General features: G+C 36.4%; 2 protein-coding genes across 3 annotated transcripts in view; one reads left to right on the plus strand and one right to left on the minus strand.

Annotated features, from left to right (window-relative positions):
• Window positions 1-6,210, minus strand: part of LOC124148437 (tyrosine-protein phosphatase non-receptor type 1-like) — a 35,407-nt gene extending 29,197 nt beyond the window's left edge. The window contains exons 1-3 of the mRNA XM_046519534.2: window positions 6,074-6,210; window positions 2,002-2,110; window positions 1,671-1,771 (exon numbers count right to left, since the gene is read on the minus strand). Of these exons, the coding sequence (XP_046375490.1) occupies window positions 1,671-1,771; window positions 2,002-2,110; window positions 6,074-6,139 (276 nt within the window). The 5' untranslated portion in view covers window positions 6,140-6,210. The remainder of the gene's footprint in view (window positions 1-1,670; window positions 1,772-2,001; window positions 2,111-6,073) is intronic.
• A 32-nt stretch (window positions 6,211-6,242) lies between these two features.
• Window positions 6,243-12,267, plus strand: LOC124148438 (ankyrin repeat and SOCS box protein 8-like). 2 transcript variants are annotated; one of them, XM_046519536.1, is made up of 4 exons: window positions 6,243-6,422; window positions 8,740-8,896; window positions 9,851-9,982; window positions 11,079-12,267. In XM_046519536.1, exons 1-4 carry the CDS (start codon window positions 6,369-6,371, stop codon window positions 11,732-11,734), a joined length of 999 nt encoding a protein of 332 aa, XP_046375492.1. In that variant the 5' UTR covers window positions 6,243-6,368; the 3' UTR covers window positions 11,735-12,267. The 2 variants fall into 2 exon arrangements, with proteins under 2 accessions (XP_046375492.1, XP_046375493.1); XM_046519537.1 differs by lacking the exon at window positions 9,851-9,982.
• Window positions 12,268-18,121: the final 5,854 nt, after the last annotated feature.

An 18,121-nucleotide genomic window follows, 5' to 3' on the forward strand; every position in this document is an offset into this window, starting at 1 on the left:
TATTTAATAGGTACATATTGTAGATGTATCGATACAACAAGTATCTGTACAATCATCAGCTGCAGTAGTACCATGATTACCACGATAACTGTCACACAACTAATGTTGAAAGTATCGATATTGACCACACAGATCCAGGTGTGTCTGGTCCATTATAAGCACATGATAGGTTGTAGCAGGATCACGAAGGGAACATGGGATTTTATGCATCTCTCGTGCCGGAGGCAAGCAGTATAAAACCGAACAAGGGACCCATAAAACCCAATGTATCATTGTGATCCTGCTACAACAAATTTATTTTATAGATTATGACACTGTAAATGAATTAAAAAAAAAATCAAAATTGATAGAAAACAGCTGTTCGATTGAGTGGAGGTTAGCTTGTCCTACGTCATATGACTTTCATTGACTTGGAAAACTGTGCAGCTTTTTGCTTCGAAGCAGGGTATAAGGGATTTATTCTGCCTCTCAGAAATCCATGTGCACCCTGACTTGCTCATGGCGGGGTATAAGGGACTTTTTCTCCCGTCAGAAATGTATTTTCCTTCCAAGGTGGGATACATTGTATCTTGTTAAGATCATGTACACCAGTCAGATCTCATCAGTCTGACATGGAGGTATGATAAATTCAATAATCTACAGGCTGGATATTGCTGAAAATTGTTAACTGTGGCGTGAAACAACATTCACTTACCTTGACATGTTGTCTGATTTGGGTTCAAATCAATCCATGTTTGTTGTAGTAAACCAATTTAGCCTGGTGAATTCACTGTTGTCTGACTGGATATTCAATGACTGATGACAATAGACTATTCTTGAACTATTCATGTCTCTTTTAACTTGCATGAGACAACACGAAAAAAGTTTGGTTAAATCCATAACTTACTTCAATATTAATTTAACATCCAGAAACAGTAGCTGATTATGTTTTCCATACATCTCTGCTTCTGTTTCAGAAATAAACGATGAGTGGGAGTTGTTTATTGTGCGGAAAAACACTGCAGGGAGAATAAACATTGAGAGGCGTAGCCCTGAGTGGTTAATTCATCCTGCAGTGCTTTATTGTAGGATTAAAAAACAACAACAAGTCGTTCAAGTCTTATATGAGATATCAACATTATTTACAGCCTCTTTAGTCTAATAATAAAATATACAATTTTCAAAAATATTTACCCTTATATAAATAATGATTACCCGCTGAATACGATCCAACCTCAGCAATGTTGGACAAGTCTTTGGAAATATTTATGAACTGGTTTGGGAAGTTTGGTATTTCCTGTATATTCTCACATTAGTCACAATTTTCACATCGCTTATCTTAACTTTTCTCCCCAAACTGACTGTCATATCTCTCCCACCTTTGGATGCGATCGTTCAGGCATTGCGTTTATCTGCGTTGCTCAGCTATACCTCTGGGGAACAACTAACTAGATACTTACCTCTCAGAAATGATGTTGTCAAATTTACGACATCATCAAGATTCAAACGTTTGTTCGAATCTCCAAAAATTATGTCATGTTTTATCGTGAAATAAACCATGTTTTGTTCTTCCCTGTTCTTTGCGATTAATGGCATAGCAATCTAATATTTGATAATAAACACTGATATGTTGATAAGTCAAGCTGTCTTCCGCTCCATTTCCTATGCCCCATCTGAGCTTTTAGTCTAACCTGAGTAAGTATGTATTTCCTTCTGGCCTCTGTCACGTGAATGTAGCTAGCATTGATGTAGTCTGTGTCACCCTGGCTCAGCACAACTCGACTGTGGTCATCTGAATATAATCACAATTGATATCTAATACATGGTGAGAAATATACATCATACTGGACTACTGATAAAAGTCTAAAACATTTCTTCATCCATTCTATACATTTGTGCATACTGAACGCACATTTCTGTGCTGTGTAAAAACCCGAAATATTTCAATGAAATAAAACAAACAATGAGTGATACATTGTGTATTACCATGCTTACTATGAAAGAAGAATATGATCAACTCACATGGGCTGACATCTCTGTATCTGTTTTTATGTTTGTTTTCTGGCTTCCTTGCTTCTGCCACTCCGAACTTATTGTCCAGTGTCTTCAAAGATGCCTCATTTTTCACTCTCTGAGAAAAAAAACAACATAAACTTCCTGGTGACTCAACATGCTCAATGTCTGAGATAATATAGTTACAAAGCTCTGTAGCTCTCAAATTATTATTTCTGGACTTATTACTGGTACTGATTGCAGGCATGGTAAAGTCATGTTTAAAATATGAAATGTCCACTACATGACATGAGATGTTTCCAGTAATGACTTATAACAGAACAATACACAGATAATACAGTATTAAGGTAACTATTAACCAATCATACATGTTCCATATTCATCACACCTCCCAAGGAATGACAATAGATAGTGTCAGACTTAACCATGCTTACAAACATAATCTAATAAATATGTTTACATTTACACATCATCATGATCATAACAAGTACAAAGTGAATATCAGATATATCTGAATCATATTACTTTGCAACAATACCAAACAAAGTGCCCTTGGCCATGTTGGCAGTACAATTTGGGGAAAGAAACATAATTTTGTTCGAAATAGTGATCTTTTATAAAACCCTTATTTCCAAATTGAGAGGTATTTTAAAATTTCATTCAATGCAAAATGTAAAACTAAACATTAAAATCTCTTGTTTATTGGTCCTGTTATCTGTGAAATGCAAGGTATATCTGTAAAACAATAACATTCATAACATAATTCCAATTTGAGAACTTTAACTGACAATTGCTTCAGATTTGGGACCGAATTCAGACCTCTGAGAAGGTCTAACTAAATCCATAGTCACCATTATAGTTATGTCAAGTGAATCATGTTAATAAATGCACATGAAATGAAAGCAGCTAAAAATTCTAAAACTAAACATGCTAAATGAATTTTTAAACATTCTTTAACATTTGTAAAGATTTTCAGCCCATATAACATTTTGCATAACATGACATCACAATAATATTGTTAATGTAAGAAGTAAAAGTACAACACCAGATTCAGAAGAATAATTTGGAAAGGTGTAGGTTTGTAGATTCAAATGTGTTTCAAACATGGTGAAGTATCCTTCCAACAAAAAATAAGGGAACTCATGATTTAAATGTAGCTGTCGTTGAGGTGTTCATTTACAATACTATGGCGTTAGATCTGAACACAACCTCCAAATACAATATAAATTTACATCATGCAAGAACAGCATGTGATGCACGTGCTCACAAAATCCAAAGTGTGTGCACCAATAGTGGAAGACACAATCACTAATGCAATTGAGCTAATCCGTAAACCCAGCTAAAACATGTTAAAAGTGCCTCAAAGACTTTGTCAATGAACAGACAAAATGACGAATTGTGAATATGATCATGATGATAGAGGGGAACATCAATATCTCAAGATGCCCCAAAGTTTGGCAAATCAAAAAGTGTAAACTGTAATATCTCGAAGGTGGGACCAAGTACCATCAAACGGTTGGGGTTGCAACGAGACCTGGGAGTGGCAGGCCTAACAAAAAAAGATACGTAGACAAGATTGTTAATTACATTAATTGCACTACACAACAGATTCAAATCTCTTCCTGTTGTCAATGGAGAATTTCATACAGACTGATATCAAGTGATAACTGTTGAAATCCCTTTAGCATTAATTTAGATATAAACATAAATCTGTTTCATACATCTTCAGTAATTCAAGCACAATTAAGTCCATATTCGAAAGAAATATGCTTCATGTAGGTGATCCAGGACATTCAGTTTACACTATCCATGATCCAGGCCATATAACATCCTGTAGGTTTGCTTTGAATAAGCAAAAAGGGCAGTATTGGGTATAATATAGTATATTCATAACTGCAAGAGCATTTTTTGTAGTAGCATATGCTTTATTCATATATTTCTATCATAGTCACCACTTTTCACAAAATTTCAATCATTATCAACATGATCAAAGCACTAATAAAGTCTTATCTATGTGACCATATGACAAAGTCGTCTTGGAGGAAATCCTCATTTCAGTTTGACAATTCACTGAGTCAAAGTGACTAAAACCCAAAAGGTACCTGAAACTTCAAAGAATGTGATATGTTCACAAAAATGTTGAGTTGTTCCTCCCAGTCCGTGTTGGCGAGTAAATTGGAGTTAAGGCTAATTCCTAATGTAAACATGTTCTAAAGTGTTTATCTTTTAAAATTATTATTGTGTTTGCATTTAAATCTGTAGGTCTAATTTCATTTATTGCTTTCTTTTTAAAAACAAAGTAAAACAATTTTTTTTTTGTAGTTTTCATCTCACTATAGCAGCTGCTATGGCGAGGTTCTGTTTTTGCACATTGATGCCGTTTTAGCCATAAGCCTTTGGAAAGATGTCATGCATAATGTTTCTCCTACAATTCCCATGGAGAGCAACATTGTTGGTAGTTTTAGGTCAATACAGAATCCTCTTGAAATACTTAGTTTGGCCATTTTGTTTTTTATTTGTTGCATTTCATATATTATTTACAAAACAGTAAAACAGTGACTTCCATGTTACCAAAAAAGTTTATGGCATGATGAACAATATTTATATAATCGGTTTGGCGATTTCTGAAAACATCCTTTGAAACATAATGTGGAAGGGACCTATGTTCATTGATCACCTTGATTAAAATTTGTTGTCATGGAAACCGGATATTGTTCTAAATAACAAAAGGCAACAAATAGCCAGATTGATATCACTGCAAACTTCAAAAATTAAATATTTTAACAGTCTTTGAGTCATGCTCCGAAAAAAAAACATAATGGATGGACCGACGAACAGCACCCATTCCTATAAACAAAGCTTGATGAGGGTATGTCAGATTTCAATCATATTTTGATGTCCAAAACACTTCAACCTAAACTCACACTGAACGATGGTTCAACAATGACATGAAGACAGTTTGTCAGTGCTGCCCTTATTTGACAACAAAACATTTTTTTTGTAACGGTTCAAGCTGTGACTGGGGTGTACATGGTGTAAGGCTGGGATGGGTAAATTGGGTACTTGGGTCGGGTGGGTACTCAAAAGCACCTGGGTACCCACAGGACTACCCGGACCTGTGGTTAGTCATGTGATATATTGTTAAATGACAAAAAAATTCTAGAACTATATGGTTACTCTACAAGTCACTAATATTCGCATTTCTTTCTGACTATGCACCCATTCCTCCTGACTTTTATATGTCAAAAAAAAAAAAGATAAAATTTCAGTCAACTTCAGTGTATGCATGACCAGATCATTTCATACGAGTATCTAAATACATTTTGTCCAGGGCTATGGTCAAACTATTCCCAATCAGACATTTTGTACCTATCTCTTGAGACCTACAGCAGGTACCCAGGTAGGGTTGGATAATAGAGAGGTGGGTACCCAGATAGTATACTTGGGCCCTACTGGGGTGATAATTAATACAATTAAATGATAAAATCCAATGTTTGGCATTGATTACTGTTTACTACTGTCATATTTTTGATAATCATTAGAAATCTTCTACAACTAATAGCTCAAAGGTTCATTAAAGGTGAGACCCCCCTCCCCCCCCCCCCCCCCCCCCCCCCCCCCCCCTCAAACACATATCACGTGTATTTGGAAGATATATATAACTTTTGGAGGGGGGATACGGGCGTAAGTTTTTCCCATTTCTCGTCTTAGGTGTCAGATTACCAATAACTGTGTGCTGCATTAGCAATCCGAGTGAATTTATCAGTTGTCAAACCTGCCTAAGCTTATATTAACGTGCATGGACAACTTTTGACTACGGTCAACAATAACATTGTTAGCATAAGCCGCTACATTACACAATGTAAGTATTGTAAGGCTTCCTGGTTGACAGGTTGATCGAAAGTGGAGCTTACTGTTCGGTGAGCAATTCTATAACCACCGTCTACTAAATAGCAGGATATTCAAGTGAAAGGAAACTTGTCATTTCCTTCAAAGTTGTTATGCCCGAGGTATTTAACTTCTGAACATACCAACCGTATTCGGTATGTCAGGGGTGCTAACAAAAGCGACGTGATCAAACCTGGTACACTTCGTTCCATATCTTAGCAGAATCATAATCCAAGAATTCGTTTTCCAGTCTCGACATTATTGTTTGTTCCACGTGTCTATATCAAGAAGAGAGGAACCGTTCCCACTAAGAAGTTCACTGATACCGGACGCTAGCTACGCCATGTCTGTACCGAGTTGAATATTCCAATTGTTTTGATTGGTGTAGGTCTTTTTAACCTGTCACGTACCGTTATCCATTCACTGCTGCCTCACATCGTCAGAAGCACCGTCTGCTATGTTCTTGTGTTGTTAAAATAAATGACAATATGGCATACCAAGAGGAAATTTACGAAGCTATAAAAAACAACGATGATGCAAAGGTTTGGACTGTGTATACTGTATACCGTTTCAGCTTTGTCACAAAGGGAGGGTCACGCTGAGGTATTCTTATCCCAGAAACGCATAATCAGCTGCTGATACAGATGCTTGTCATTGTCAACAATCACTAGGCCTAGTTGAACACACAAGAATTGTCGTGTGGATTGGTCCATGTATGTGCAATAAAGTCACATAAATATTTACAAGGTCTAATATTTAGTTTGAAATGTGCAAAACAGATAAAGTATCGACTATCGTGGATGGTCATATGTCGTTGGAAGCTCCCTCCAAGCGCGGGACCCCCTCGTTGCGTTCGCGATGGAATTGTGCGAACGAGCAATCGCTGTGAGGAGTTTGCATGATTACTTACTTATTAAGGTAGCTTTGGAGGTATGGAGTTTAATGATTTTGCAAACCCAGGAGTAAATTTGAACCAGAAGTGCATGTAACTTATTAATGAAGGGTGAGGCACGGGGCTTTCTGTTTCAACGCCTCACTGCTTATTGCATGTCTTTTCTCCATCTGGAACTGATGTCATTCAACATGAAGTGCAAATATTTCTTATTGAGGGGTGCAGGATAAAACGGCACTTATTTCTCTGGCGAAAACGGTTACTTTGAGTCGGGCAAAAACGGCACCTCTATTTTTAATAACGATAACAACGATTTTTGTAGTAATATGTAGGGTTTATTTACTTGGTATTTCATTAGTGATGTATTTAAATTGTATTTCCTCTTTTCCTATATAAGTAAATATTGGGTTTCCTTTGGTCTTCTTCAGTCCGGCAAATTTCTCTATAACGGGCCACAGAGAGTCCTGTTTCACATACACGATGGGTCCACTGGTCACAGTTATCACATGATACAGCATGTTGATTTTTTCTGACATTCTTCTCGCATGCAACACATCGAAAGGCCATTGTGAATAATTGTGATCTCACAGCACCATGTAAGGCCTCTTAAATACAGTTTCAGCTTAAATTGAGTAAAGGTACTTAAAACTTCAAAGCATATAGTGTTTTCACTGCGCCTCCCAATCAGAGTCGGTGAGTATATTGGAGTAGGGGGCTAATTTCTTATTTGTTTTATTTCACAATTATTTGTGTTTGTAAGAGACGATGTGAGTTTAATTTCTATTATTTTTCTTCAAAGCATGTTATGTTTCAGTCTCATTAAAATCAGATCTTAGTTCTCGCTGCCGCTGAACAAAGATCTGAGGACATCCCATTACGGGTCACGTCAGACCGACCTTTCCCAAACTCTGACCGCCCAATGGAATTACTGACAAGAAGTCGACATTAGCCAATCAGAAGGCAGCTTTCTCGTGGTTTACAGCACTAATTTCAAACTGGCGACTACGCTTTGAAACATATTTTGACAAATTCTCGCTTAAAAATGTGAAAACTGAACAAAAGAACATTCTCGAATTGGCTAATATATGGTCTAGATTGTATGGATTCAGTCGTTCATTCCGTAACTATCGTTCGGAATACTCCGTTTTAAAGTTTTTGAGGCTGCATGATTAGAAATCACATCCCGACTGTCACTTTCATGATTTGGTAAACGACGCTCTGATTGGTCTGATGAAAGGTTGTTCTGACGTGACCCCTAATGGGATGTCCTCAGATCTTTGTTTAGCGGTAGCGAGAACTATGATCTGAATTTAATGAGATTGGTTATGTTTTCACAATAAGTTGAGTTGCGTATAAGCTAAGTTGGATTATAGTTGGAGTAGAGGATAATTTCTAATGTAAACTTGTTTTAACATCTCACAATTATTGGCGTTTGCAAGTTACAATGTAGGTTTAATATCATTTATTTTACCAAGGTAAAAAAAAACATAAGGTGCTGTTTTCGCTTGAGTCGAGGTGCCGTTTTCGCTTGAGTCGAGGTGCCGTTTTCGCTATAACCCCTTATTAAGTGGTGAGAGATATAGGACTTACTGTTTTAAAGTTGTCTTGCATGAGATATGTGTTTTCGGGGACTTTTCCCAAACCGGAAGTATTGTCACTGAAGCAGAAGTGATAACATGCCTTAGTGATTTATTGAGTCAAGAATTTCAGCTTAATGAGGTTTCACTGTATTTTGATGGAAGCCGAAGGAGATTTTTGTGAAGGAAAAAGGAGCATAGCTAGTTGAACAGAAGATCTACTGTAGAGGTGGTTGGGACTAATTGATCTTAATTCAAGAGTCTAGAAATTTTAGTTCTGTCTACATGGCGAAACCTTGAGAACTGAACCTGTTGTGGCTGTGAAAGGCAGCTTTGTTATATTTATGCATATCCATGCCATTGTATAAACAATTTTGCTTTGACTAACAGATGGAGGAGTTGTTAAATAGATGGTTGAGATCCTGCATCAACAAAAAGTTGAAGATACAAACAGAGCAGTATATGGGTGTGATGTCCGCACTCTGTCTGGCTGTCATTGAGGGAGACCCAGTTGACACAACCATCATACAACTGCTGCTTAAAAATGGTCAGCTGCATACTATATTCAGAATAAAGTGCATGAATTCTAAATTGCTAAATAATATACTAAAGCTCCACAGTCTTCATATTTTTCAATAGAATATACTCTGAACAGAAACCTTTATCTGCTTCCTAGCTAGTATGGTGACATGCAAACATTATATTGGATCTTTGATTCAGGCCAAAAAATCAGTAGCAACTTTAGGCTTGCCCAAACTGTCCCCAATAATGCCATTTCTCCCTCCCCTTTACAACATTCAACAGCTCTTTGGCTCCTATGCTTTGTATTAATTGAAGTTCAGGTGTTCAGGTGGTTTAGTTTTCCCATACATGCCATTCAGATAAGGATTATATCTGAAGTAAGCTTTAACAAGAAGCAAAGTGTGCCTGTTATCATTGTTATGTATATGTTTTCTGTTATTTAGCTGTATAATGACATGCTTGATCATGTTGATGTGGAGGAACTTTAAGGAACATGCTTTCACCAAATATTTAACAATTTCCAAGTGCCTATGATGATGGTAACATAAACATTAAACTTCTGATAGTCATTATCATCTAGAATCTGACCTTGTTCATCTGGTTTCCCCACTGTGGGATAAGCAATATACAATGTACAGAGAAGGTTCCCAGTAATGGTGGAAATTATGGGTAGGGTGAAAAAAGTATTAATTGTCCATTGTCAAGGTGCACCAAGGGAAAGACTGGTCGTGGAAATGTTTGGCCTTCTACACTGGAAGTTTGTATCCTAACCACTGAACGGCATCAGTTTAAAGATATTGAAATACAAGAGCTCAAATAAAACCTGAAACAAACTTGGAATTATAATCATGTGCCTGGCACATGTCGTAACCACTGTTCAAGGGTTGTTGATCATGTCGACTTAATGAGTTTTATAATTTCAAGTTTAGTTGTTGTTTTTCATTTTAAATCTGTATCTGAAGAAAACAATTGTTTCCAGGAGCTAATCCTCAGAAACGGAGAGACTGGCGTATTCCTAGTATCCTCCCCACTCTGACTGAGTTCTTATCTCCTATGTCCATGGCCATCAAGGAACAGAATATCTCTGTGCTCAAACTGCTTCTTGAGGCAGGTGTGTTTAGTTTCAGTACTTCATTCAGGAGAATGCATGTCATGTTCTCTTGGTACTTTCACAGTGAAAACTGTGTGTCAGCATGTAAAAGAAGGAGTGTACATAGATCATTTTCTAAGTAGTTCAAAGATTTTAACCGTGAATGAGACACTCATGACAATGTTTGTTACTTAAAAGTTGTGCTCCTACAATGGAAATTATGAGCTTATGTAGACATTTCACTCTAACATATCATGCCTTCATTTTCATTTGCTGAATAAGCAATAAGGTGTTACTATATTAACATGTACAAATCCCTTAAAATAAACACAATACCTATAACTGTGTTAAAATAGTCTTTATATTGCCTCTGTTCTAAGACAGCAAATTGTTCAACATGTGAAAGCAAAACGGACATATGGATTGTTGGTTTGTTTGCTTCAGACATGCTGTACATTGGCTGTGACCATGTTAACCAGAGACATGTTTTCCCCTGAACCTTTTTGAATTTGGTCTGAGGGGGTATCTAGTGACACAGACACAGAAGGATAACTATTCCTTTTGAATTAGTATGTGGATACAACCTTTTAACTATGATGCCAGAACCCCTAAGAAAGGTTGTCAGGGAGAAGGGCCACAAGTAGACAATCTGGAAAACAAATATCCACCTGAGTCTTCACATGTCTGAGAGACCCAAACAATGTAAAGAAGAACACTTCTAAGTAGTTCCCTGGTAACTGCAAGTGAACATCTTTTCCATAGAACATGTTAGCAGAAATACTACCAAAGCAAACAAAGAAATGATTTGTGCATCAACTTCATACAACAGAATAGGAAGGAATTTCCTAATTTGGTGGTCTTGCAGTTTGTGTAAATGTGTTTTGTAATTAGTTAGTAACCTAGGACTGAAGTATCCATGGATAATAATTGTGTCAATTTCATGATGATTAACAACTGTAGCTTTTCTGAAATGAACTAGGTTATATGATTGCTTATGCTTTGCTTTCTTTTTAAACATGGTAAATACTAGGACAACATTTTTGATAACTTTCCTTAATATATGTTATATATGTTACATCAAATATGTTCTCTGATCGTTTGGGTATGTATTGATTAGGTGCAAGTGCAAATGAAACTTCTCCAGGACTGAAAGTTCAAGAAGAGGAAGGGGGTTCAATGCTGTACCGTGACACACAAGAAACATGTCTACATCGGGCTGTGCTCATGAAGAATCCTGCAATGGTGGAACTGCTCATCACAAAGGGTGCAGATGTCAATGCCTTAAATAGGGATGACCAGACTCCTCTACATTGTTGTGGGCATCGGTACCACCCGCAGGTGTTTCGGTATCTCCTGTGTGGCGGTGCTATGGCCTCCAATGTGGACCAAGAGGGACAAAGTGTGCTGGGCCTCCTGCTCAAACCACAGCAGTGTGATGATGGTGTAGAGGTCTGGACCAGCAGTGAAATCCAAGACAGGATTGAGAGTGTTCACCTGCTTCTGTCAGCAGGCTATCACCTTCAAAGAGATGTTCATGTGAGAAATGTTGTGGGTGAAACAACCTTAAACCAAAACATCAATGGGATTTGTCAAGATAAACTGTTTATGGTATTTATAAACAACAGACTTGCCAATCCTCCATCTCTTGACTTTTTGTGTTGTATTGCAATCAGACAGTTTTTGAGGTACAATTGTCATTTATCTGTTGTTGATTCTCTGCCATTGCCACAAAAGTTGAAAGACTATATTTTGCTCAAGACATATTGGAAGTAATATGTTTGGTGGTAACAAATAGTATTGGAAATATTTGGTGGATGCAAATGGTATTGGAAATATTTGGTGGATGCAAATAGTCCTGGAAGAGATGTCTTTGGTGGTCATGTTGTTCCATGACCATGTTGCCGAGCTTCCTGTTCATGTTTGTCAAAAACCTTTGAACACATTAGATTTGCTCCTTAAAAATAAAGGCTGGCCAAGCTGTTTGTTTTGGATACCACGCACTGTTTAAACATCTCCGGGATATCACATCAAAGTATCATTTATAGCCCAGAGGATTTTTTTATAAAAAAATTGATTACTCATATCTTGGGTCAAGTCACCCAAAGGTCATAGCCCCCTTGGAAATCCATTTAATGAACAGGTTGCGAGGAATTTCAGCCACTCTTTGTTTTATTATCCGTCCGCCACATTTCGTTTCCGGAGCAGATCTTGAAAACCGTACCATATTTCTTCACCATACTTGGCACATAGATGGGTCTAGTGGTGAACTGGTGCCTTTTGATAGTTTGGGATTTTAAAAAAAGTTATTTTTTGCGTTTCCATGGCAACAACTTTGATTTAGACTGAAAATGGCAGTAGTCCTCGTTTCCGGAGCAGATCTTGAAAACCGTACTATATTTCTTCATTAAACTTGGCACATAGATAGATCTAGTGGTGAACTGGTGCCTTTTGATAGTTTGGGATTTTTTAAAAAGTTATTTTTTTAGTTTCCATGGCAACGACTTTGATTTAGACTGAAAATGGCAGTAGTCCTCGTTTCCGGAGCAGATCTTGAAAACCGTACCATATTTCTTCACCATACTTGGCACATAGATAGATCTAGTGGTTAACTGGTGCCTTTTGATAGTTTGGGATTTTTAAAAAAGTTATTTTTCGAGTTTCCATGGCAACGACTTTGATTTAGACTGAAAATGGCAGTAGTCCTCGTTTCCGGAGCAGATCTTGAAAACTGTACCATTTTTCTTCACCATATTTTGCACATTGATAGGTTAAGTGGTGAACTGGTGCCTTTGGATAGGTTTGGATTTTTTTTAAAGTTTTTTTTTGAGTTTCCATGGCAACGACTTTGATTTAGACTGAAAATGGAGGTAGTCTTCGTTTCCGGAGCAGATCTTGAAAAACGTACTATATTTCTTTACAAAAAGGCCCAGTGAACGTAGTTCACAGGAGCTAATGCATTGCACACACCCGACATGTCATATTGGCGGGGGATGTGAGTATTTCATGCTTTTTTCACAATGTCATACACTCACTTTCGATGAATTCAAGGTAGGTTCAAATGTCATTCTTAAGGTAGTTTGGTCTCTATAAGTACCTATGTTTTAAACTTTGTATGTTCTAGCATGTGATTGATGAAAATTGAGGGTCAAGGTCATAAGCTCTAAAGTGTATATAGTTTCCTGTTAAACATGTTAAGGGAGCAAGAGGCCTTTGTGTTTCTGTTTCATCAGACATGAACACACACACACACTAACACACTAACACACAAACACACTAACAAACACACACTAACCTATGGTCCATCTCATTAAAATCAGATCTTAGTCCTTGCTTCCGCTGAACAAAGGTTACGGGTCATGTCAGAAGGACCTTTCTTTCAACTAATCAGAGTTGCTTACCAGATCGGTAAAGTGACAGGCATCTTCCTGAGGCAAGGGTGTTAACTAACTGTAAAAGTCCGGTTTCCACCCTTGCCGAACTAGGCTGGAATTTCCAGGCTCGATCATAGCGCCACCAGTGGCTATTACGAGTTATGCAGCACCCATTCAAGACGATCTGATAGATAATCAAGATCTATATTGTAACAAAATGCGAAGTGCATCAGATCACTTGAGCACCTTGATTAAAAAGATGCTAAAATTTGCAAAATATCTGTCGACGTACAGTTGATGGTACAGATGCTTTGCAAATTCTACAGTTGTCCGAAACCCTGCACATTGAAATCCATGTTGTTTACGAACCGGATGTCGAATGTGTTAACCAGTGTTGATTTGACTATGCATAGACTCGTTAGTCCAGCCATAGTGTAACTCCTGAATTCCTGTCTAGTTGGCAAGCGTGAAAACTGGACTTTTATGGTAAGTTAACACTCTTGCCTTGGGAAGATGAGTGACAAACGCTTCAGATATTTTAAATGACACGAAATCATTTTATAAAACCCTATATTCAAAAAAAGATACATCTCAGATAGATTTAGAAACATTATTTCCAAATGATCAAGATAAAGTTAATGAAAGATTAGCGGAAGCAATGGAAGGTGAATTAACTTACGATGAAGTACTTAGTGCCTTAAAGCGTATGAAAAACGATAAAAGTCCGGGACCTGATGGTTTCACTGCAGAATTTTTAAAGTTTTTTTGGCGTGATTTAAATAAATATTTTATAAACTCTCTTAATTATGCTTATAGAAACGAAGCGATATCAGTCACGCAAGTTCAGGGCATTATTACGTGTATTCCAAAAGAAGGTAAGTCAAAAATGTTTTTGAAAAACTGGAGACCCATCTCGTTACTTAACACTACATACAAACTTGCTTCCTCAGCTATAACAGATCGGATCAAACCAATTTTATCTACTTTTATCAGTGAAGAACAGAAAGGCTATATTAAAGGAATATATATGGGAAAGATTAACAGGCAGGTGTATGACGTTATGGAATATGTCGATACTTATCAAATTACTGGCATGTTAATACTTATCGACTTCGAAAAAGCTTTTGATCCTTTGGATTGGGGATTTATTTGAGACGTGTTAGCATTTTTGAAGTTTGGTCCTTCAATATGTAAATGAATAAGATTATTGTATGAAAAGTCAGAGTCATGTGTATTGGTTAATGGTTTCGCAAGTTCATTTTTTAAGTTAAGTCGAGGCTGTCGCCAAGGCAACCCAATTTCCACGTATATTTTTATCATATGTACTGAGATATTAACCAGATTGATTAAGAATAACAAATTTATCAAAGGATTAAAGATTGGTTCTATTGATCATTTATTAGCTCAGTTTGCAGACAATACAACTTTAATATTACCGTATTCGACGTAATAAGCGCCCAGGGCGCTCTCAAAATTAGAAATAGGGGGCTCTGATTAGAATATTATTTTGGTGAAAAAAAACAGAGTTGAAAGATAATTTTCATGGTTATGCTGACAGCCTGAAATGTCTATGTACAACAGATATATTTTTCCAGAACTTTATTGCCCATATTTAAGGGTGCATATAGCACACGAGTGCGTATTATACGCGAATAAATTAGTCTTGTGTACATTGATCAATCGGAAGGGGTGCTAATTGGGATTGTTCACCAGCCAATATATCAGCAAATGTCACCGAGGGCGCTTATTAGAGCGGGGCGCTTATTACGTCGAATACGGTAGATGGTACAGAAAGATGTTTACAAGCTGTTTTTAATACATTGACTCTTTTTTAACGTTTTTCGGGCTTACGTGTAAATATAGACAAAACAAAGTTGATATGGATTGGTTCAAAAAAACGTAGTCGGATAAAACTACTCCCCTAAATGAAAATGGATTGGACCGATAACTTTAAGTTATTGGGCATTAAATTTGATACTGATCTTGAAAATATGGTAGACATTAATTATAACGATATATTCAAAGAAATAATAAATTTGATGCAATTATGGAAAAGTAGAATACTTACACCCTTTGGACGAAATACAATATTCAAATCATTATTGTTACCAAAACTTAATCATTTGTTTTCTACTGTTCCTGCTTCATCCGAAGATATTATAAATAAATTTCAAGCAAATTGCTTCAGATTGATTTGGAATGAAAACCGGATAAAACAAGCGTATAGTTGACTAAGTCATCTATATCCCCTGCCCATTTTAACACGTTATGGTCCCAAACCAGGTAACTGACCCAACATTTCTCTTAGCCCATGTCAAAATAGCTGCAATGGAAATTCTAAAATAAACATTTCTAAAACTCCTTAATATCAAATGGCACTAGTTCAGTATGCGCTTTATATATAGACATGCAAGGAAATATTTAACAGTTTATTTGTTATACTCCTTAAGTAAACCAATCCTTTATTAAAACTTAAATCCAACTTGTTGTCATGGAAACATAAACAATAAAAATTTCTAAAAGTGCTATATATCAAAAGGCACCAGTTCAGTGTGTGCCTTGTAGACATGCAAAGTTTTGTAAGAAAGTATTTAATGGTTTTTGAGTTACGCTCTGGAAACGAACACCACCCCTGTAGAACCTAAGTCAAACTTATTGTCATGGAAACATAAAAAATAAAATTTTCTAAAATTCCTAAATAGCAAGAGGCACCAGTCCAGTATGTGTCTGGTAAACATGCAAAGTTTTTGTTGGAAAGTATTGAATGGGTTTTGTCACCGTTTTGAGTTATGCTCCGGAAACAAACTCTACCCTATAGAACCTAAGTCCATCTTGTTGCAATGGAAACGTAAAAAATAAAAATTTATAAAATTCCTAAATAGCAAAAGGCACCAGTTCAGTATGTGTCTGGTAGACATGCAAAGTGTTTGAGTTATGCTCCGGAAATGAACAGCACCCTTAAAGAACCTAAGTCCAACTTGTTGCCATGGAAACGTAAAACATAAACATTTCTAAAATTCCTAAATAGCAAAAGGCACCAGTTCAGTATGTGCCTAGTAGACATGCAAAGTTTTGTAAGAAATTATTTAACGTTTTTTGAGTTACGCTCCGGAAACGAAGAGTACTTCGTTTGGGCGGGGGATAATTAAAAGGGAAAGGGTAATGAACAATATTCCTAACGGTGGTTTTAAAGTACCCCTAGTAGAAGATATTATTACATCTCAAAATATTTCTTGGCTTCGTCACATACATCTATCAAATACTACCCTTAAATTGTTTATATTTGAAGCTAATATTATCCCATCTGATATTTTTCAAATGGATGCAAAATACATAAGAGACCACATCGTCAAAACTATCAGAAATCCTTTTTGGCGAGATGTAGTGTTGTCTTGGGGCCGATATATTGAAAATCATAAGAAAACACGAAAGGATGCTTATTCCCAGTATATGGTACAATGACAATGTGCAGATTGATGGGAAATATATATTTATTAACAAGTGGGATGATGCGGGAGTAAAATATATCAATGATTTGGTAGATCATGAGGGCCGACTTCTTTCATACTTAGAATTTGAGAATAGATACAATGTTTCGTGTAATCGTTTAACCTTTTATGGGGTGAGAAATGCTATAAATGTTTATTTAAAATCTTTAGAAACTTATGATGTTACACCATTGGTAGCCCCAATTTTACCATTTAACATTCATGTACTTACGAAGAGTCCAAAGGGTTCAAAATATTACTATGATGTATTATTGAGTTCAAAATTTCAGAGGACATCAGCCAATAAGAAATGGGAAAAGGATATTAGATATTATACAGATTATGAATGGAACAATTTAAATGAAATACCCTTTCGATGTACTGATAGTGTGCAATTGCGTTGGCTTCAGTACAGAATCATTAATCAAATACTTCCAGTTGGTAAATACCTATTTAAAGTGGGATATAAAGATTCTCCCTTGTGTACAAGTTGTGATAAAGTTATTGCTGACATTTATCATGTACTATGGAATTGTGAAAACGCTAACTCTCTCTGGGCCGAACTTGAAAGATGGATAAATAATAAGGCGGAAATTCATATCAATTTCACCGAAGAAAACGTTTTACTGGGCTTTCCATTTAAAGGAAATGATCCATTAAATGCCTTGTCATTAAGGATACTATATTCAAATTTTATCTTAAAAAGAAAAAATTGTCTTTCGAGTTGATCCAGAGAGAGTTGGCAAACTACTACTTTATAACTAAAGCGATAACTTACACTAACTGTAACTACAAGTTTGGGAAGTTTTGGTCCAGTTGCCACAAACTATTTTTGTAACCATATCAACTCAAATACTGAATTATCTGAGTTCATATGCCGCCATGATGTATGATGTATGATTCTGTTGTTGCTTTAAGATTCGCTGTATGAACATTAATATGTATGAAATAAAAAAAAATAAAAAAAAGATGAGTGAAAAAGACGAAATGTGTTGTTTAACCATGCAACAGCGAAAAGGTTATAAACACATGGTGCCATAAAGCTTTCTGATTGGCTGATACTAACATCTTGTTAGCTGTCATTGAAACTTTTTTCCTTTTCCAGACAATAGGTCTGATTAAACACTTTTTCTGTTTTGCTATTATGGGAGGTAACTCCATTAGTTCCTGTTCTAATTATAGTGTATCGCAATCTCACACTGACTGTGCAAATATTGTGTGTACGAAAGTATTGATGAATCCATACAGCCCTTATGCACACATCATTTTTCCCTCGCTGTAAACCAGCCACTTGCCGTTGA

Source organism: Haliotis rufescens, unplaced genomic scaffold, assembly GCF_023055435.1.
Source record: "Haliotis rufescens isolate VD_foot unplaced genomic scaffold, xgHalRufe1.0.p SCAF_19, whole genome shotgun sequence".
In the NCBI taxonomy this organism is placed as follows: domain Eukaryota; kingdom Metazoa; phylum Mollusca; class Gastropoda; order Lepetellida; family Haliotidae; genus Haliotis; species Haliotis rufescens.